The 24,047-nt window shown below is 19.9% G+C and overlaps 1 protein-coding gene across 10 annotated transcripts in view; it reads left to right on the top strand.

The window, feature by feature from the left end:
• The window catches only part of LOC105366932 (COUP transcription factor 2), a 51,180-nt gene that overhangs the window by 4,297 nt on the left and 22,836 nt on the right, over positions 1-24,047 (top strand). For all 10 annotated transcript variants that reach the window (XR_913037.1, XR_913034.1, XR_913033.1 and 7 more), the window contains 2 exons: positions 7,904-8,053; positions 17,956-18,507. Coding sequence is in view for 3 of the 10 variants with exons in the window: in XM_011505538.1 (XP_011503840.1) it covers positions 7,904-8,053; positions 17,956-18,507 (702 nt within the window). In the remaining 7 variants the exon portion in view is untranslated. The remainder of the gene's footprint in view (positions 1-7,903; positions 8,054-17,955; positions 18,508-24,047) is intronic.

The following is a 24,047-nucleotide window of genomic DNA, read 5'->3' as shown; positions in this document are numbered from 1 at the left end:
GTACGTTTACAATATAATAATAATTCATTTAAATAATATTCTTGTAGTCAAATTTTTTGTAATTTTAAATTTCGAAGATTTATTGCATGCACACACTGATTTACCACTTACTCAAGAGTTATCACAAAAGTAAAAAAAGTTGAGCTTATTTTTATATATTTGCACAAATTTTTAGATTTATAATATGATGTAATTTAATTTTACAAAATCTCTATTTTGTTTAAATTTAATTTTGTTTGTATATATGTATCTTAATTATAAAATAAAATTCAGCCTGCAATTTATATAATATAAAATTCCTTATTGGATTTTATTCATTGGATAAATAATTTAAAATGTTTGTATATTTCCTTATTAACATGTAATTTCTTAGTATAATAATCTTTTTTTTTTTAATTTATATAAGTTATCTAATTATAATAATAATTTGTTCTAATATGTATGTTATATAATATAAATAATAATTGTTTTAATATATATGAGTTATGTAGTTATAATAATTATAAAAAATTAATTATTATTATAACAAATTTTATATTAATAAGGAAATATACAAAAATTTTAATTCGTCTATGTATAAAACTTTGTTTTACGTTATAGCATTGAAATAATATTGAAAATTTAAAGATTATTCATTTTGTAACAGAAAATATGAAATACTGTATGGATTTTATTTGTTAAGATTGTAAAAAACATATATATTATGTTTTATTTAAAAAGGGAATAACTTTTTGGGGGCTTATATAAGATTTTTCACTTAATTTCATATATAAAATTAATTTGAAGTAATTATAAATATTATAAATAAATAAATATAAATATTTGTCGAAGAAATTCAATAATGATTAAGCAAATGATTTATAATACTATATGATAATACAAAGCATTGCAAAGGACAAATGTACATGTGGTAATGTAAATGTCTACATTTTGATATTTCAACTAGTAATATTTTAATATAAATATTAATTTAATAGTGATCTGCAAAGCGATATTAAATAGCGTGGATTAATTATTTATATAGATTTTTTTTAAATCAATAGATGGTAAATTGGTGTACATATGAACCATACAAATCAAAGTTTTTATAATATTATTGAGAAATATCTCGAAAAGAAACTTTCCATATTTAAACTAATATAAATTAAAATATGTTTATTCGTTTTTATATTTAATGACAATAATTGATTATTATTAACGATAAATTTAAGATTGAGTTATTGACTGGAAAATTCCGGAAAGTTGTAGTTTATATTTATGAATAGGAGATTTCCTATGATTTACAATGATATCATGGGATTCTTCACATTAGGTTTATTTAATGGACAAGTGTGGTAAGTAAGTTCTGTAATATGTAATTTAATTTTAATTGCTGTCATTTGTGTTTTATCGTCTTGAGGAATATTATATCTATAAAGTTCGATATGCATTTATTGCCCATAATAAACAATAAAATACTTATATTTTTGGCGCTTGTATAGTATACAAGTGAAGATGCAATTAGTTCCATTTATTGTATTTTAAAAATCAATATTTGACATATGTTGGTTACAGTATTTTTAATCTAAATAATTAAATTTTATACTAAACTACATATATTCTGAATTTTAAAGTTTAACAGATAACGGTGTTGTACCAAGACTGATTTTAATATTTTACTACTGCAGATGATATCCGTCAAAATAAGAAGTAAAAATTTGTTGTTAGATGTTGAGATAATTTATAATTACAGGTTAATGTTAGATATAACGGTATAAGATAAGCTAAAGTTTAAGAAATGACAGATATAAGATATGATATATTTTGAAGAATAATAAGTACATTTAAAGGTTTGATGGATTTTATATATGATAAATTTTAATGTAAAATACCTACTTTGTAGATTACTACGTTAGTAAATAGGCAGTCTGTCACACCGTTTTAAATAAATTTACTTTAATAATTAATAATTGCACGACTGATTTTTAACATTTATGGACTTTCATGCTATATATCTTCATTATCAACGTTATATTTATATAAATTGACCGATGTACAAAGTGAATGGGAACTTTTCGAGGACAAGTTTGATTATACAAAGTAACTTTGGTTTCATATCTACTTTCTTATCAGTATTTAGAACATCTAATTTACAATTGCATATGGTTTGCAAAAGCACTATAAAAGAATATAATTTATAATATACGTCATATAACAATTCTGACAAGATAGTGCGCATTACTGTAGCGTTACAATGAATAAAAACTAGACCAGTTAGTTTGTTTATACAAAAATATTTATAAAAGAATCTAAAAAGTATTTGTAAAATAATTTATATGATTTTTTAATATTGTACATTATATTTGTTTTGATATCAATAGCATAGAATAGTTGAATGAATAATGGTTTAACTAATTATAAGTTGGATATTTACTTTGATATTTGATTTACTTTCATAAAATTGTATATTTTTGGTTTTTTATTCACATAATAATATTGAAAGAGATAAAATTGTTTAATTTGATAAGAAAGCGTTGTATGGTCTGTTATTTTTGTTCATAACTAAGTTCCATTAATTATTATACATTACTGACATAACTGTATCAAAATTTGTATATTTTTAATTCTAATTTATTCAATTAATATTTAGCTATTAATATTAATGTCTCATTTGATATATCAACCTTAAATATTTAATATAAAATTCTTATATTATTGTAATTACTCTGAGTTTTTAAAATTTATCAAATATTGCTAAAAATTTTAAAAGCAAAGATTCTATAACGATTTATTACATAATTTTCTATGTTATTAATTTTTTATAATAAATGGTATATTTACAAATGATGTTAATAAGAATTTATGACTTCTAACAATAGTAATAAAGTTCTAATAGTAGTAAATATTACATAGAACTTTTGAAATATTACCAATAAATTTTATTAAATAGTTTTCACATTTTTATCAGTATAATAAATTTATATCAATATTTAAAAAAAATATAATTTTAGTAATTATTGATTGTATGAATATTCACAATTTTTAGCAAAATTTTGTCCATAACGATAAATGCATTACTAAGATATTCATGCTTTTGTCATTTATATTTATATATAAAACAATAAAGTTAATACATATTTTAAAAAGTTAATTACGTTTAGTATGTTTTTAGTAAAATCGAACATCGTTGCCTGTTACTGTGTAATCATAAATTTATATTTTGCTTTTCGCCTGAATAATGATACCGATTGAACTATAACTGTTTTTTACTCCAACACATGTACACAGTTTTTATTAAGTACTTGATATTTATATATATTTCGTTGTAAAAATACTATGGATATCAAATCGTCATGCATAAAGCTGTGACCGAAAAAAATAAATTTTTAATTTTTTTACTGAAAATCAATTTTGTTGAAGTATTTATTTATATATTTTCAAAAAATTTGAATCCATGTTCAGCGTTCACTTATCTGAGGAAAATCTATATTCTAAATAATCAGAGTAGTTATATTAATATAAAATAATTTTTAAATATTTTAATTATATAATTATAAATTATATAAAATTATTTTCACTGGTATTATGAAAATACAATTAACTTGGGTTAGTTTTTAATTTATAATTTTGTTAAACGATTTTTTTTTCTTTAAATACTACTTTTCGATTTTAAATTGAATAGCTATATTAAAAACTTTCGTGATACTTAGTTTATTTTATAATTTAAAGTAATTGTTACTTTACTTTCCAACTGTTACAGATCACATGAGAGGAGTTTCAATAAAACTATTTTATTGTGAATCACTAAAAATATGAATGATCATATTAAACATTATAAATAATTTTTAGTAAATATTAATATAATCTGAAATTAATCAAAGACCATAATAATTATTTGAACTATAAATCGTTTCGACAGTTGGGAATTAAGGTAAGGAAATATATATATTTATAATAAAATAAATATATTCATTATAAAAAATGTAATATCGATTTTTATTTTTCGTAATTGTAAAAAATATAGTTTACTTTACACTAAAAGAATTAACAAAATAAAAAATTTAAGAAAAACATCACATTAAAAAATTTCGAACAACAAAGAACGTATTTTGAATATTGATTAAATTTAGTTTATTTAATACTAAAATCGAAATATATTATATATATTGACATGTACAATTTAATACATACATTTCGTTAAATTTCTTTTATATTTAAGAAATATAAGAGCAATTACATATAATTAAAAGGAGAAAATCAAAACCATGTTAATGTATTTCCATTTTGTTAATTTCGGATTTGTTATTGAAATATATCTTAATAGATAACATATATAATTTTAGACTAATATGAACGAATATACTTTCCAATACGGTTATATGTATTTATTAATGTCTACGGGTTTTCATATCTCTAAGACCAAACTTTGTATCAATTAATAAGAAATTAATCTACAAAAATCAGAGTTTGATATTCGTAAATAAAAAGAATTTATTATTATAAAGTAAAAATAAAATCTCTTATTAATATAAAAAATAGTTATGTACGAAATACAAATGTATGAATAATGAATTTTAAATATTTATAGTTAGTTTCTATAAACAAAATATTTTATTAAATAAAGCAAAAATTATTATATCTTATTCGCATGTAATTTTGAGAAAATTTTTTATAAAAATATGACACTCGTCACGTCCTATTTGCATAGTGTTATTTATGGATTAATTAGGTAGCCATTTTTTTTAATTAATATAAATTATTCATTTTTGGTAGTATTTTATATATAATATAGAATAAATGTTTTAATAAATATTACATTTTAATAAGTATAAATAAATTTTATTTCTTTATTTATTGTTATAAATGTATACTTATAATAATAATTATTATTTCCTAATCGAATATTTATTAATTTAAACATAAAATAAAAATGTAGTGTTTGAAATATATGTATAAATTATTAGTAATTTAATTTGGATGACAACTGAACCAGAATAGTTATCGAAATCAATATATATCAAATATCAATATACCTTTTATACAATAGGTTGTATAAAAGCAATATACAGGGAAATAAGAGAAAATCAATTGAAAGAGGGATTCGTGGAAAATGAATAAGTAACTTCTCAAATACCTACTCTTGCACATAAGAAACTAAAATTATATATATGCATTAAATAAAATTAAAAGAAGGATAGTGAAAACAAAAGTCATAATACAGTGGAAATAATTTAATTTATAATGTAAATGTGCTAGAAATTTTCTATTTAATTATAGAAACTATAAAAATTATTAAAACTATTAAATTTAAAAACTATTCAAAATGAATATATAAATAATATAAGTTTAATCTATGCATATATATTTATGATTTAATATTTATATAATGAAGGTATTTTTTAAATATATCAAAGCATTAAAAGAAAAACATAAAAAGAAAAATTTAGAATAAATTTATAAGTCTGTAGATATATTGATTCTTCTTAGTGGTGAAGCATTATTTGAATATATTTAGAAAAAATGATATACAAGAGTAATTTTGTAAAGTAGTACAATTCATGGTTAATATATATTAAAAGTTAAAATTTTAATATATAATTTTAATAATATAATTTTAATAATTTCAATAATGCAAAGTGTTTATTATGTATTGTAAATGAAAAAGTACGCTATAGATGTTTAAAAAAAACAGGTGAATTCTTGCTTTATGTTTATCTTTTATCAATGTAATATATACATATATGTGTGTGCGTAGGTGTGTGTGTGCGTGTGTGTGTGTATGCGTGTGTGTATGTATGTATATGTGTGAATATGTATACTTACTAATATCATATACTATAATCTTCATATCAATATGTTATTTATAAAAGTACGTATAAAGTGAAAGAGTCCAAAAATGAGAATATTGGAATCTATAACTAAATAATGTTATTAGAATTTGTTTTATATCAGACGATGTTACATCTGCAATAAGGCATTTAAGACTTGAGTTAGAAGAGGAAAAATGAGAAGAAATAAAACCATCATTACGTCAACAGTAAGTTAAAATTGTACTGATGGTCAATCATACTCAATTTTTTATAATCGATATGGTGTAATGATGATCTGTTGTCAATATTAACGGACCATAATATTTTTAATGAATTATGCAATATTCATAATTAATGGTAATGCTATAATTTTCCACCATTTTTTAAATTTTTAATTGATGAATTAGATTGACTTTTCTTTCTGTCTCTCCTTAGAATACATCATTATTGTGCAAATTATTATTTATATATGTCCCAATGTAAGGTATCTGCATGCAATAATAATATATGATACGTATATATAAAGAGTTATATAATAAATTTGGTATATTCAAATGCATTAACTATTATCTGCAAAAATATATTTCATAGAAAAATTATATGAATGTATATTGATTCTTGTCTCATTTATTATTAAGATTGGTTATATAACCAACTTTTTGTAGTGTCACTTTATGTATAGATAAATATATTTCTAACATTTACGTATAAATTGAATTTTGTTCTGTATTAGTAATAAATGAGTTTATTAAAATGAGCGCATTGAAATAATAAAAGAAAGGTGTGATATAAGTTGTAAACGATACATACAGTAACTTAATTATCTGATAAATATTTAATAATCACGATGTGATTATATAGGCTTATATAAGTAAAAATTAGTTGGTAGTTTTAATAAATTAGAAAGTTGTGTTAATATATCGCTTAATTAACACACATTTTTTAATAAGAAAATATTTGTTCTTGTGAACTCATATGTATCATTGTTGTTTATATTATGTTAGGTTTATCATTTAATTTAATTCGACATAATTAAAATTTCATTCAAAGCACGAGTTAATTACAATCAATATATGTATTCATATAATTAAATATGTAAGCAGTAATTATAAAAATACTTATTATTAATTTTATATTTTCAAATAGTATAGGATTAATTTTAATTTTTATTTTAATAATTTTAATATTTGTTTTTATGTCTATTTATAGTAATTCATTATTTTAAAAGGAACAAAAAAAAAGGGGCTCGAACGATTCAGCAATCTTACTCATTTAAAAACTATAATTTATCATATTATTTTTAATGAATGTTACTATGCGATTTATGCCGAAGATGAAAATAAATAATTGAAAATATCTGTAAATATTTGAATTTGGATATTATTTTGTACAATAAATATCAATATTTATATCCTTATGTACAATTGACATACAAATGTAAGTGAAGACTAAAGCATTATTTAAAGCTAAATGTTTATATTTGAAAATAAATTAATTAATTTTGTAACAGGTTTAAAAAATAGTTTATAGTCTATAATAGTTGAAATGGATATATTTGATCTTAATAAAAAATATTTGGTACACTTTTAAATATATTTTTAATATAATTTTGGAAGTAATATACTAGACACGTTCTTAACATGGGCGAAAAGATAATTTAACTGAAATAGTCTTATGAAATTTATGTTATAGTATAATTTTTTTCATTACTATATTTAGTTTCAAATATTTTACATTTAAAATGTATATATTGTCCTGTAGGCTTATGTATCCAATACTTAGATACACTAATTTTAGAAATTCACAAATTATATAAAAAATGGATACTTTACAATAAATATTGAATAAATTAAAAGTAGGAGAAAAAACATTTATGTTCATGGATAATTTTTTTTTATATTGTTGTAATCATAAAGTAAAATAATTTTGATTAATAATTAAGAATATATTAATTTATGTATAAAATATTAATTTTATGTAATCAATTTATTTATATAACATCAATTTGCGATATAATTTAATTATTTTAATTAAATAATTTTTATTTTACTGATAAAATGTTTTAATAAAAAATGTATATAATTTCTATATTTATAAATTTGAATTTGTTTCAGGATGCAAAAGTTTCTTTAAAAGAAGTGTCAGAAGAAATCTAACGTATTCTTGTAGAGGTAATCGTAATTGTCCTATAGATCAGCATCACAGAAATCAATGTCAATATTGTCGACTTAAAAAGTGTCTCAAAATGGGTATGCGGCGAGAAGGTATGTAATAATAATTAATCTTCTCGTATATTTATTTGACTATCGATATTGGATCATTATTTATTACATTATTCATTATTTAAATTGAAATTTATAGGTGTAATTATAAAATTAGAAACTTATACTTTCGCAAATTTTGTAAATATATTATTCAAATTATATCTATAAATGTTACACTATAGAATGAATATTACCAGGTTTATTTCCAATTTAGAAATTAAATGAACAATAATAATTTATTTCTTAATTTCGTTCTAATATTTTTGTCATTTTTATGTTCTAACTTTTAAACAACCGACTCAGTTTTTAATAAAAAAAAACGCATACAAATAGTAAATTATTAAATGATTAATTTGCAAACTTAAAATTAGTCTCTTTAGATTCATAGATGCTATTTATTTAATTTCTTTACCAACATTTCGTGCATTTAAAACCTTGTGGTTAACAGTATTATTTTATACTACTCGTTGACAATTGTTATTTTTCAAGTGTCCGGTGTTTTATTTTATTTCATTAGTTTACTCCTTTTGTTCAATACCCCGTAAAGGAAGTTTACTAATAATTACTTTCTTGATATTATAGCATTACAATGCTTTGTATAACTATACTTCAATATCACCAAATATATCCTGCACTGTTGTAACTGCTAGCCTTATATATTGCTCTTTTAAATCTGATCAATCGAAATAATTATACGTACAATTTTCATTGCGAAAGTTTATCTACTGTGCTTCGCTGATCTATAATGTTTCTTTGTGTATCATACTCCTTTAGATATACTTTTACTACATAACAAATTATATAAAACATTCATGATGTTTTCTTTGTATTATAACATGTTTGCCAGTCTACTGTACTAGTTGAAAGTATAAATTATATATTACTGCATTTCTTTTCTTTTCTATAACAAAATTTTACGTCTAATATAAAAATCATAAATTTATTTCAAGATACATAATATTAAAGAAACACTTATAATTAGTATTTTCTTATCATGTTTTTCAAAATACCTTTTTAATTATCATTTACGTATATAATGAAATACACATATATATATAAGAAAATCTTTTTCATATTTGATTGTATTAATTTGATTGTATTAATAATGCAAGTACTGATATGATTGCCTACGGATTAGTAAATAAAAATTAGAGTTAAAGATTTATTATAAGTCTTATAAAATCTTATTTATATTAAAAGATGCAATTTTAGAGGTTATATCAAGAATTTCTACCTAACTAATGAATATTTAATTTATGAATACAATTGGTAAGTCATGTATATTCGTAATAGTAGCTATATATTTGGTATTAAATTAGAAGCCATAAATATAAAACATGTTACATATTTAATAACGATACCTGCAATATAAATATTAAAATTATTTTAAATGAAAGAATCATAAAAAAAGTTTTTTATAATTATGAGATATATTTAGTTTATATTCTAATTTTGTATATTAAGAAAATATTATTTTTATAGAAATATAGAAAATATGTAAGAAATTATTTTTTTATTTGAATTATATATAGTAATTTTATATATGTTCATAATATCTTTTCTCTCTCTGTTTCAACAGAGAAAATCTAAAGTTACTACTATATAGCAGGATCAATCATTGTGTGAATAATATAGAAATATAAATTTAACATATATTGGATTTCATTTGAATGAAAATATTATCCTTTATATAGACAGTAAAATTAAAACCAGCTATTAAAAAATGATGTTTCGTTTAATACACTAATCCACATATTTATGAGTGTCATAGAAAAAATTAATACATATATTCTCAAGCAAATTCAAGCAAAAATTATTAGAATAAAAGGTAACTTCATGGATGACAAATAATAATATCATATCAAACATTGTTACTGACCTTTGAATAATTTAAAAATATTAACATATCGTTGGAAAAGGTATATTGTTCTTGTTAGAAAAAAACTATGTCGAAGAATAAAATTACTTAATTATATACTAATATAACTTTTAAAGTTTTTTATTGTTAGTCTTAAAATAGCAAAATTATGCAGTATATTTTTTAAATTGATGTATAATACTTTTCATAAATACTTAAATATCAAAAAATTAATTTTGAAATTTATGTAATTAAAAATTTTTAGACTATATTTGAAGTATATAGAAATATTTTATGAATACGTGTTCATTGTAAATATTTATTTAAATAATCTTTTAAAAAAAAATTTATTAATTATAATTCACTGAATTACAAATGCTAGGTAATTAATATATTCACATGCATATTAACACATTAATACATACTTATATATTTATTAAACAATTTGATATGGTACAGATGCAAACGTATTTTAATAAAATAATTTACAAACTCAGTTTAGTGGAATTGGAAATAATTCTAATATTAATTGAATTATACTGCTTTATTCTCTTACTTAAAAGATATTCCATATACAACTCCTTATTAATCTTTGTACTTTTTGTTTATAATAATGAACTGGAGCTTGAAATTTGAGCAAAATCAATAAATGTTGTTTTCAGACGCTTAGATGACCCTTGATGTAAAGAATATTTTGTGATGTTATATTTTACAACATAAAGAATATATTTATTAATCAATTGATTCAAAATTTCATATATTTTTTAATAAACCAATTTTTAGGGGCAATAATAAAAAACTTTATAATTATATAACTAAAATTACTATAAAACTAATATTTAATTTATATCATCGTTTAAGAAATATAAGAAAATTTTATATATAAGAGAAGTTATATGCGATAATACAAATAATTAAATTATAAAATATAATGCATTGATATATATATATATCAATATATTGTAATTAACTATTTGAAAATGATTTCAAAAATAAATTTTTCGTAAAGCGATTTTATTTTTATATTTCATATTTTTTATCTCAGCTAGAAGAAATAAGTCTTCGTAAAGATAATATAAAAAAGCGCAAAATAATAAATATTAATTGTTAATAAAAAAGGAAGAATTGAAAAATATTTTCAAGAAAAATGTTCTTAAAGTTGAATTATAATTGAAAATAGAAGATCTCTAATTCTATAAGAGATTTGAGATCAAATCAAAGTGAATTGAAGTGTCAAAATGTGTAAGAAAAATATACAAGTAAAGTTGGTATTTCCAAACATTTCCAAAGGGATAGAAGTTTGACATAATTAGATGGCTTATAGTGAAAAAAGAAGCATGAATATATATCAATGGATAATTTGTGATAAATATTTAGATAATATAATATAATATATTTAGTTAAGGTACGTTTTTTTCATTCTGTGAACTTTGTAGCTCAATAATTTATGTTAAAATATAAGCTACAGTGAAAATAATTAAGGTTCGCTCTACCTTCATGTACATTATAAATAAAAGAAAGAATCCACTACAAAGACTGTTCTTTTATTGTTTAACTTTAAAAACGCCTCAGAAACTACTGTTTAAAGAAGATTTACATTATTTCTCTTTAATTCATTATAATATTAATTAATAATATATCTTATTAGTAAGTTATTATTAATAATAATTTCAATTAATAATTTATCTTAATGATAATTTTATATTAATAATAAAATCAATTGATCATTTTTTAAATGTTTCTAATATTTTCAATAAAGTAGAAAAACTGAACTACTTATCAATGTAGGAATTATTGTATATTTTATTAAACATTTAGTATCATTTATTTTTATTTATTTTTTGTTGTTAAACTTTTGTTAATTTCAACATATTTTTAAAATAAAAACAGTATATTATATTTTTATAAAATCAATTATTGATGAATTCTATAATTAAAAATATTCTATAAATTAAAATTTTTTCAAACATATATATTGTATCAGATTTTGTGCTATTTAAATAAATTGGATCTAGTCTATATGCTATGAAAATATTTATATTTTTAATTACATATATTGTAATATAGCCTTAAATATATCATATTTTTTTATTAATTTTATTTTGTATAACTAATTTTTACTTTTTAAATAGATTTTTCATTAAAATATATTGTGGTTATGAAAAATTATTAATTAATTTTATAATTAACATTGTTCGTAATTAACAACATATTAATTTTTTAAACCAAAGTTCATCAAATTATAGACATGTAGCACAATTTATAAAAACAAAATATTTATATTATATTATAATTACTGACTACATCAATATATTTGATAATTTCAAAAAGGTTCAAATCATGTTATGTGATACAAAATCATGTTATGTAAAACTTACAATAGACACTGGAATATACTATATTTCAATGTTATTTAAAATATTCTATTTTAAATTAAATTTTATAATAAAAAGTGCATATTACATAATCGTTTTTAATATTAGCATTTGTTTGTAACAATAGTATTTGTTGATTTTTATTTCATTGAATGTTAATCAATTAAATTATTATATTTCTAGTAATTTAAGGCTAATATAGTTATTCAATATGCTAATATTTCATATCTTTAAAGTTATCGTTAAATTTCGAAGATTTTTGGTTTTCAAAATATGATATTTGTGATATTGATTGTGATATGATATTTAAAAAATTTGTGAAAAAGAAAAAATTTATATAATATGCAAATGTTTAACTTTAAATTATTGGCATTGTAATTTAAAATATTTTTTTTATTTAACAAATAGTTCATTATTATTAAATTTATTTTGCAAAATAAACATTAATTTTATTTGATATGTGTGATTATTCGATAAAATAAAAAAATTTATTATTACTTGCCAAATAATAAAATAGTATTCAAATAGTAATTAAAATGAAAAAAATGTTTTTTTTTAAATTAATAAATACTTAAAATTATTTATTAAAAGTAAAATAAAAATAGGAAATTGTCTGTACGAATTTTTTATACAATTTTAGACAATCTTTTATATAATATATAGATGTTTATATTAAGTTGCATATATTATGAACAATTTCTTTGTAAAAATGTATCATTGAAAATAAAGAAAAAACTTAATAATATGGGTACTATCAAGTATTACATTTACTACATTGATATTACTTATTAGAATATATTACTTATATAGAATACAATGAACAGTGGTATATTTTAAATAGCAATATACTATCAACTGAATGTAGTATTCAAAAAGCTATGTAGAGTATATTCTGTCTAACTGAGGGTCAAACCTGCAGTTAAAGTTGTAAGCCCCATAGAAGGAGAAGATTCCAAAGGCGAGGTCATGAACCCTGTTGACCTCGGATCAAACATTATCTTAATATTTCTTTTTCATAGTACAATCTGTATTTTTTATTGAAAAGCGAGAGTGCATCTCCGTGTAAGTGTATCTATTCAGAATGTTAAAATGCATACGCAGTATTATATATTGCAAATATATTACTAATTTATTGCTTTGTAATGAATACTTAAAAATAAAAACATAAATGCATAATATAATTGAAATATATTTCATTTTTAAATTTTAATAATCAAAGATAAACATTTATATTGATTTTTTCAATCAAAGAAACATGCACAAAATTATAAATTAAAAAATTTTAAATATATCCAAAGTTTATTACTTGTCAATATTTAACTTTATATAATTATACGTATTTTTATAAATCATTAAAATTAAAAAAAGATTCCAATAATATATTTTTGATAGGAAAATTAATTTAATATTTATACCGCATCATTTACTGGTTGTTAAATTTACGATCTTCTTTATAATATATTTTCATTACTTTTAAATATAAAAAATTGTTTTATTAATAATTTTAAGTAAATTTTTATTGATAAATGCAAATGAACGTTTATAGATTATTAAAATAAAAGTTTACAACACTAATAAATAAAAAAATGTTTACTATTTGACAAGTACATGATTTGTATTACAATTTAACAGTGCGTTATCTTAAAAGATAATTTATTGAAAAAAAAATTAAGAAAATCAATAAAATATATATTAGTTAAGAAATAAATAAATCTATGAAAAGTAAAATGATTACTATATTACTAAAGTTAATTCTGTAAAATGATAAATATTTTAATTTTTTTTATAATATAAAGTTTTGAATTAAGATTTAAGACTTTTAAAATATAGTTTAGAAATTTGTTTTAAAAGTAGCCAACTAACGTCTATAGAAATGTTGCTTTATATTATTAGTGATTATAATTAAGATATCAAATATGTAAAAGCAACGTGATAAGTATTTATGATTATTCGGTAATCTTAAAGAAAGATTCATTATATTTATAATTATCACCAATTATTAATTTTCATGATTTTGTTCTTAAATTTTTGAATTCAAATTGTTATAAATCTATGGTAGAATTTCGATGAACCATAGGCATATGACTAAAATAATGGGTACAAAAAGTTTTCTAATACAATGGATTTTTAATGTTTTTAATTTAATATAATAATATTTTTAATAAATTTTAATATAATACGACGTTGAAAACGTAGTTTGTAATAAAATATTGTAAACATTTATAAATTTTTTGAGAAAAGATATTTATTCAGTTACTCTCATATACTATATAATACTATTTTTTTAAAAAAACCTTATGAAGCAAGTTTTTTCTTTTCTACATGAGATTATAATCTCATCAAATTTAATTGGCTAATTTATTGCTTATCGAAAATAATACATTAAATTAATCAAGCTCATTTGTTACAAAAACAGATTTACCAAATCACTATAGTTTTAACTTTCTTTATATATATATAAATATAATAAATTAGAATTAAAATACGAATTAAAGGATTGCATTACTATCTTATATAGTGAAGCCATAGTATTTTCTAAATTAATTTCTGATTTTATATATTAATTTACTAATATTTTGTTACCTGATGTTTTTGCAAATTGTAAAATAAATATGTTATGCAATTATGTATTTATTACAGAAATTAAAGCACAACAAGCTACACAAATACAAGCACACACAAGTTATTTAAAAGTCTTTACATTCATTTTTTTTTGAAAGATGAAAACATTTTGTTGTAATTTAATAAAAAAAAATAGTTAATAGTGTTTTGAAAAAATATAAAACTGTAAAATTTATTATTATTCCGGAGATATGGAATGTATTAAAATTGATGCATAAGTATATTAATATTATATTTTATAGTACAAGAATATTTTATAATACAAGAATTTTCATTAATATAATAACGTGTTTCACAGGTATTGAAATTAACATTTGAAAACTTGTTTTAAAAATCCTCTGTAGATAAGATACTGTTATAACTTCAGTAAGGATATTAACAGTCATCATTTTTATGTTTAGAAGTAATGTACTGTATTGTTAAAATAATTTTACATTGAAATTATATTACGAAGTTCAAGATCTTAAAATAATAATTTACAACATTTTTTTGAAGCTAATAAATAAATATAGTAATATCGATTTAATTAATTTAATTATATAATTTTTTTTATATGTTATTAAAATATTTTATATTTAGAATATATAAAAAAATTTAATTAAAAGCCAAATAAAACAAATAAAATTAAATGTGAAATATTAAAAATTGTACCAATTTATACAAATAAACATTTTCCTTATTAACAAATTGAATTTCTCATACAAGTCAGGTAGTACACTACTAATGACATTAGAATGTTGTAGAGCGATAAATATAAATACAATTTATTGTTTTTGTTAATGATAGTGTATTTAAAATTGTCTTCAATTTCATAACTCGTAAGTGATCTTTATTAATTCAAGAGAATTTTATTTATAGTGTCATTAGTTTTACCCAATTACGAAAAATATTATGAAAAATTACTTGCAATTAAGTATATACTATAAAATTTATAATAAACTATAAAAAGCTATAACAAGATTTTTCTGAAGAATATGGAATTCCATTTCTAAATCTGATTTTTGCACTGCTTGTGCGTTGCTTATCTACGATCCGGTGGTACTTAGTTCAATTACATTATGTTAATTTTCCTTTACATTTATTGTTCTCTTTTTCTTCTATAATATAAGTACATTAACAGCTATATGTGATTTTTACATGCCAAAAATGTAATGATAATAAAAATGATGACGATAACGATAACGACAACGATAAAAGATAACAGAACAAAAGAGAAAATTCACGGAAGTCCATTCTTTACAAAATTAATAATCTATCACTTACATATTATCAATTTTTTTATGATTCATCTTGCATATAATTTTATGCGACTTTTCTTAAATGCAGAAAACTTTACAGAAATTTATTCACATATAATACAAATTTTCGGATTATAATATCAGTCAAGTTTTAATTTGTAAATATCAACGCTGAAATTTGTTGGTATTTATAATTTACTTTTATAAGTTTTTTATATTCATTTATTTATGTCGTAATATTTTGTAATATGGTTTTATTTTTTAAATTAATAGTTTGATTTAAAATCTTATTTATTTGTTAGTTACTTTATTTTTCATAAAAAAATGATTGAATTCACTACTAAATATAGATTCTTGAAAAAATTAAAAAATTATAATTTTTTTTAGTATTGTTTTTTATCGGTGATTACTATCTTATAATCCTTTTTCAATACAAATCAGTGTATTAATATGGATTCATGAATAATATTATAGGCTTACAAGATTATTTACTTGTAATAATAATTATTAAAAAATTATTATTCTATTTTAATTTTATGATAATAAAAATATTATACATAATTGTTTAATGTTATGATAAAATACTATAGAATAATTTACTTTCTTTAGAAATTGAATAAAACCTAGTTATATATTTTTATAAATATGTTAGAAAAAAGATAATTTTCTTTTTTCTTTTGTGTATAACGGATAATGTAGCAACAACTTCGACTACAATATATCAGCTGAGGAATCGACAGTCAAGTTACATTTATTGTTAAATTAATCGTTCGTGATAAAGGACTTTTAGAATGTCACAAGTAAAAACGAAACAATATACTCTAGCTAATATATTCTAGGTCATGCATTTCTTCTTCGAATTTCATTTGGAAGATATTGTATATCAATATTCATGGCGTAATATGCCATGATTTGAAAAAGTGCAGGAAGTGGATGAAGAATAAAGTTGTGTAAAGTTTGAATATAATGAATAAAGTAGAACAATGAGATAATTCTAAGCTTGAAATATATGAATTTTAAATGTATAATTCAAGATCATCAAGAAAATACTAGTAAGAGTATTTTATTCAAAAAACGTTTGTAATCGAAGAAAATTTAATTCTTGACTTATTTTCTTTAAAACTAATATGTAACAGGATGCATCTGTGATTTTGTCATATATTTTGCGGTATTATGAATTCCAATATTACATCTTTTTTCAAACAGTCTTACGAATTAGCAATTAATACTTATAAAGAATTTGATGAAGTGCGATGTTAGTAGCATGCAACTTATATCAGTTCTCAACTCTTTTCAGACTATTTTCATACTTGGTTTCTCATTTGTGGAGTATAATAAGCCTTCATTATATTTTTTGCCGTTTCATTGGTGGAATCAATTCATCTTCAATTTACTACGCTACAAGATTTAGTAAGTATTATATGACCAGCGTTTTGTAATCGACAAATTAGATATTTTTTCTATGAATACATTTTTCAAAATATTCAAAATACATATATGCATAGTACTGAATACTAGGATATTAAATGAATATAATTTATATATACTTATATGATTGAAAATATATATGTTCAGAGACAGCACCTGCTGTATACCCGTTAACCCATATAAAAAATGATTAGCTCTATTAATTGTGACTGTTAGGATCTTCGGCCTTCAAACAAATTTTATAATGTAACTAATGTTAATTAATTTATAAAATTAAATGTTTATTGATTATTTTATAAATTAATACACTTATATTAATATAATTAAATTATCTGAATTTTATTAAATTAATAATAGAAATGGTATCTGTTTCTATTTTAGCTGTTCAAAGAGGGCGGGTTCCGCCGACACAACCTAATCTTCCGGGATTATCAGGACAATTTTCTCTAATAAATGGGGATACAGTTTCATGTTCTAATATAAATGGACATTCATATTTATCTTCATATATAAGTTTATTATTAAGAGCAGAACCATATGCAACTTCAAGATATAACCAAGGCATGCAATCAAATAATATAATGGGTATTGATAGTATATGTGAACTTGCAGCAAGACTATTATTTTCAGCTGTAGAATGGGCAAGAAATATTCCATTTTTTCCTGATTTACAAGTCACCGATCAAGTAGCGCTTTTAAGACTAGTATGGAGTGAACTATTTGTGTTAAATGCAAGTCAGTGTTCGATGCCACTTCATGTAGCACCTCTTTTAGCAGCTGCAGGTCTACATGCATCACCGATGGCAGCTGATCGAGTAGTAGCTTTCATGGATCATATTAGGATTTTTCAGGAACAAGTGGAAAAATTAAAAGTCTTACATGTAGATTCAGCAGAATATAGTTGTCTAAAAGCAATCGTTCTATTTACTACAGGTTAGTATTTTTATATTTAACTTCGCATTCATTTTATTTTATTTGCATGTTATATTATTATAGAAGTACATTGCGATAAAAATTAACTACATAAAACAAGTAGTATAGGCAAATAACAACTTATAAACTTATAATAATTGTTTTAATAATTATCTAAACATGACATATTTTATTTATATCTTCAAACTTGCAATTTTTATTTAATCAGTGCAATTTTATTTAAATATTACATGCTCATTTTATTTTATTTCTTAAATAAAAATAAATATTTGACTTGTATAACTAAAAGCAATTTATTAGATGCAATATTAAGATACAATAAATTTGATATATTTTAATTTACATTCACCTATTATTACAATATTATATATAATTTTATTAAAGTAATTATACCAGTATCGATTCGTATTAAAAATGAATGAATGAAAAAATAAAATTGATTTAATTATAAATTGAACATGAATTTGTATTCCATTAATCGTGGTTGCTACTAATCTCTGAATTTTGTTTATTATTAAGTATTATATCTTGTTGTATCTTGTTTATATCTTGATATTATATCTTGATTATATCTTGATATTATATCTTGATATAATAATAAGTATTATATCCTGAAGTATTATAGAAGCATTATAAATATAAAATATAAACTAAGATATATATATTCTTTTGATATTGAATTAGATTATAAATTATAATTTAATCTGGAATTATTGAATGTAATTGAATTTTTTACATATATTTCTGATATTTGATTAGGGTTTATTAATTATATAACAACGGTGGCAACTGGCTTTTCTGAACACCAATTTACATATGATGCTTTTATCATAATAATTAAATTAACTTAAAATTAATTAAATTAAAATATGATTTATCTAATAAATAAATCTTACGAATCTCATAAAATATAGATAATTTTTATCTTATTTCTGATTTGATTAAATTATAAAAATATAGCTACTAATAATATAAAAGAAACATTTAAATTTTGGATATGTAAATTAAGAGCATTATTAATAATAAATTATGCATTATTAAAAGGATAGTGGAGATATATATTTATTGAAATATTAATAATTGGAAATCAACTTATCTTTTCCTAAATAAATCAATCTATCTTTATATAAAAAAAATAATGTAAAAGAATACACACAAAGGAGAAAAAACTGTTTTAAATAGTCAGTAAGCATAACAAAATCGTTCTATAAAAAATATATGTGGATATCAAGAATAATATTTTCCTTTTTATTTATTTAAACGTAATAATTGACGAAATTTACAATATAGTTAAAAATATTTTCGAGTTATGAAAGTTATGAAAGTTCTTTTATAATAATTGTTGCATTCATTTATTATATATGAATACGCTTCATTTGTTGATTATAAGGCTTTGTTATAACTGTATGAAGTATATCATTAAAGAAAAAATTTCAATACTACAACCGAACTCTATTACTGTTAATTCTATTCTGCGACCATCTTTATCTTTTTCTACAATAACTTTTAATTATTTAAACTTTTCTATACAGTTAATTATAGAATCCATTTTTAATTTATTTTTAATATATACTATTCGCCATAGATAATTATCCTTTCGCTAGTCTATGATATTTTTCGAAAATTTTAAAAAGTCGATAGCTATTATGATCATATTATTATTGTATCGTAAGATACATGCCCAATGTTTCAGTGTGTCTACTTTAAACGTTTAAAAATTTAATATTTAACAATAACGCATGGAAAATTGATCACATGAATATATATATATAAGTTTCAAATATATATTTACAAGCTTATATTGAAGACAAGCTCAGTTTCTTGTACATTTTTTCGTTATCATTTCTTATGCATAGAAATAAACTTAATGTATTTAAGATGTAAATACCAGTAATGTAACAAACACACTTACAAGCTGTTTCAATTTGGATTTAATTTATTCTTTCGCAATATCTAATAAAAACTGTTTACGTTTAGTGAAATATTATAATTAATAGTTTTATTAAATAATCATGGCTTTTCAAAGTTTTATCAGTCAAATCTATTAATTTTCAGAGTCTGAAGTTTACGGTTAAATCTGTGGTTTCATTAATACAAACATAAATAATTAATATAAACATCATAAATTTAGACAAAGAAGGATGTTACGAAGTCTGTTCTGGTATGATACGTGTAGAACCTTTTTAAAACGATTGAAAATAACTTTTAAATTTTTGTAAAAGTTGAACATTTACGTGTTCGATTTGTAGTTGAAATTAGAATTTTATTCAGTATTTTATGGCATATTCATACACAAGTTCAAAATTTTCGTTTCTTCTTTATTTCATAAATATAAATTTTATTGGTTAATTCATGAAAATATAAAATATATATATATATATATATATATTAAAATTAAATGTAATGAATCAATGAATAAATTACAAATAAATAAAAATAAATAAAAAATAATATTTGACTAAATATTTAAGATATAATATGTAATAATATTTTATAATATTTTTGTATTCGCGGATTTTTATCTCAATAAAATTGAATTCGTGATTCGTAATATAAATAAAAATTAAATGTAACTAGTTGTGTCTATGACTAGACAAAGAGAGTTAGATAGATAGATAGATAGAGAGAGAGAGAGAAATGTTTAATACTAAATTTCTGTAAATAAATTTGAAATGCAATGTTTTCATTAATTAAGAATAGAAAAGTATGAATATAATCAGAATACTTAGAATAATTAAATTTGTATAAAAATAATTTAATTTCTATTTTATATATCAGCAAAATTTATATTTAGAAATTTCTTTGTATTTACAATGTTAAATATAAACAAAAGGACGTAAGGAAAATATGACATAAAAAAATTAACAAAAATAATTATTTTAAATAAAACGAACAATGTTTATAATGAATTATATATGAAAAAAGGTAATACTAACTACAAATGATTAAAATACTATTCTATAAAAAACATGAATAACCTTAATAATTGTATTGCAATTAATTCTCTTAATTGTATTTGCAATTGACACTAATATATCTACATATAAATCTTCATATTGGATTGATCTTAATTCTAATATATCACTGACTTAGATAATCGTCGACTTTAAAACCATTAATATAATGGAAAATTGAAAATATATTATGAAACACGAAGATTTAGTTAACATAAAACAAAAATTCTTAGAAATAAGCGATTATAAAATATGTATATTAAAAATAAATAAAATTAAAATTACATTATTTGGAACTATACAATAGTTTATAATACAATTATTTAAAATTAATAATCCTTCAAAATTATAAGTATAATATATATTCCTATAAGACGAAACTAATATAATAAATTTAATAATAGGATTAATTAATAAAAACAATAAAATTTTAATAAAAATAATATAAAATTTTATATAATTGAGATATTTTTTTAAATGTAATAAATGTTTTAGCAAAAGATTAAGTGATATAGAATTATTTATCATAAATATAATAAGTATTATAATAAAATTAATAGAAAATAGTTTAAATTAAAGCAGATTTGAAAATTTCGACCCTTCTGTATTATTATAACAATAGAAGATAAAGTATAAAAGGAGAATATATATAGTAACTAGTTCTTGGATAACACTCCCCACGTTTAAACTCTCTTCAAAATTGATATAACACAATAGCGTCGCAAAAATTTTTAATATTGCTTTGGGATTAATGTAACTACTATTAAACATTATAATATTGCATTTAATAAATATTTGATATATAGTATATTTTACCGTTAAAAATGATATTCAACTATGTTTTATATAAATATATAAACGCTGTATAAATATAAAACGAATATATAATTTTATATATTCTATATAAACGCTGAATAAAATGTTATTGAACTATCGTTTTTAATGTATCATAGGTAACGATTAGTATATCGTATATTGTATTTATAATATATTATGCTCATGTAAAAGCAAAGTATTACAATATAATGAAAAGTGAAAATGAAACTTTAAGTGAAAGTAATTATTAAATATTATTATTAAATAATTAATTAAATATTATTATTAAATAATTAATTAAATATTATTATTAAATATGTAAATTTGTTACACAATTTTTCTTTAAAATTTGGAATTTATTATAAAATTTTTTAGATAATTAACTTATTCTTTAATATTTCAATTAATTAAATATTTGTTTTAAATGCGTAACCAGCAGTACATCATAGATACCAATAAATAAATATTTAAACATTCTTAATTCTTTGCTTTTAAATGTCAATATTTAACTCATGTGTAGAAATGAAATAAATATACATCAATTCATTTATATAGCTATATAATATTTTATAAAGACACAAATAAATAAAGAATTATATATTTATTTATATATATATATAATTTATATTCTTCCAATAATTCTCTAAAAGTTAATGTAAAATGACGTTTATTATTTACTATTTTATCCTGCCTCATATGAATTCACCCATATAAAGCTGTTCATAATGGAATAAATATATATATTATATTTATAGTAAGTATTAACGTCTACGGCTTTTTCTATTGCGATAAGTTTTAATATCTTACTATTAATCTTACTATTAAACGTAATTATAATTATAATTATGACTATAACTGTATTGAGCAGTAAACAATAAAAATAGAATAAAAATTTTATATGAAAATATCAGTATTGAGTGTATATTATTGTAAATTAATTCATTAAGTCGTGTAATATAATATAATAATAGGCTTTTTCTTACAAATAGAATCAATAACAAGATGCAAAACTGAAAAATAATGGTACAGATATTATTATTTATAAATAAAAAGAAAAAGAAAAAAAATAGCTGTTAATTATTAATAATAATTTATCATACATTTTTTAAAATTTTCATTAACGATATTTTATTTTTTTAGAACTAGAAGTACGTATAAATAAATTCAACAATTTAATAAAAACTATAAACATATGAAGATGTGGAATATAATATTTTAAGTAATACTTTATTGCAATTCACATAAAAATTTTTTTTGGAAATTAATACAGAATTTAAACAAATTAAAATTCCACTTTTATTTCATAATAAACAAAAATTTGTAATGTAAAACATGTTTTAAATAATGTAGAGCATTAGCTTATTATTTTCATTAATTGTTTGCCAATTATTTTAAATGAATTCACAAGACACTTTGATGTCATATATTCCAATAATTATAACATTAGATATATTAGATACATTAGATATACAATTTAGATATTATACATTATATTTCTACTTTTTTCGATATTTTTACTTTTACATGATTAAAACATAACACAATTTTATTCATCTTAATTACTTACGAATCATATCTTTCTATATATATATATAAATATATATATATATATATATTTATATAAATATTAAGATTGTATTAAAAATGTGTATTAGAATAATAAAAGAATAATATTGTAATACAAATTTTATGTAAAATATTTTAACAAATGTTTTATATTTTAAAATCGATATAAAAAATTGACAAATATAATAATAATAAATAGGAAAG

This window comes from Ceratosolen solmsi, unplaced genomic scaffold (assembly GCF_000503995.2).
Source record: "Ceratosolen solmsi marchali unplaced genomic scaffold, CerSol_1.0 scaffold65, whole genome shotgun sequence".
In the NCBI taxonomy this organism is placed as follows: domain Eukaryota; kingdom Metazoa; phylum Arthropoda; class Insecta; order Hymenoptera; family Agaonidae; genus Ceratosolen; species Ceratosolen solmsi.
This window is presented reverse-complemented; position numbering and strand designations above follow the sequence as displayed.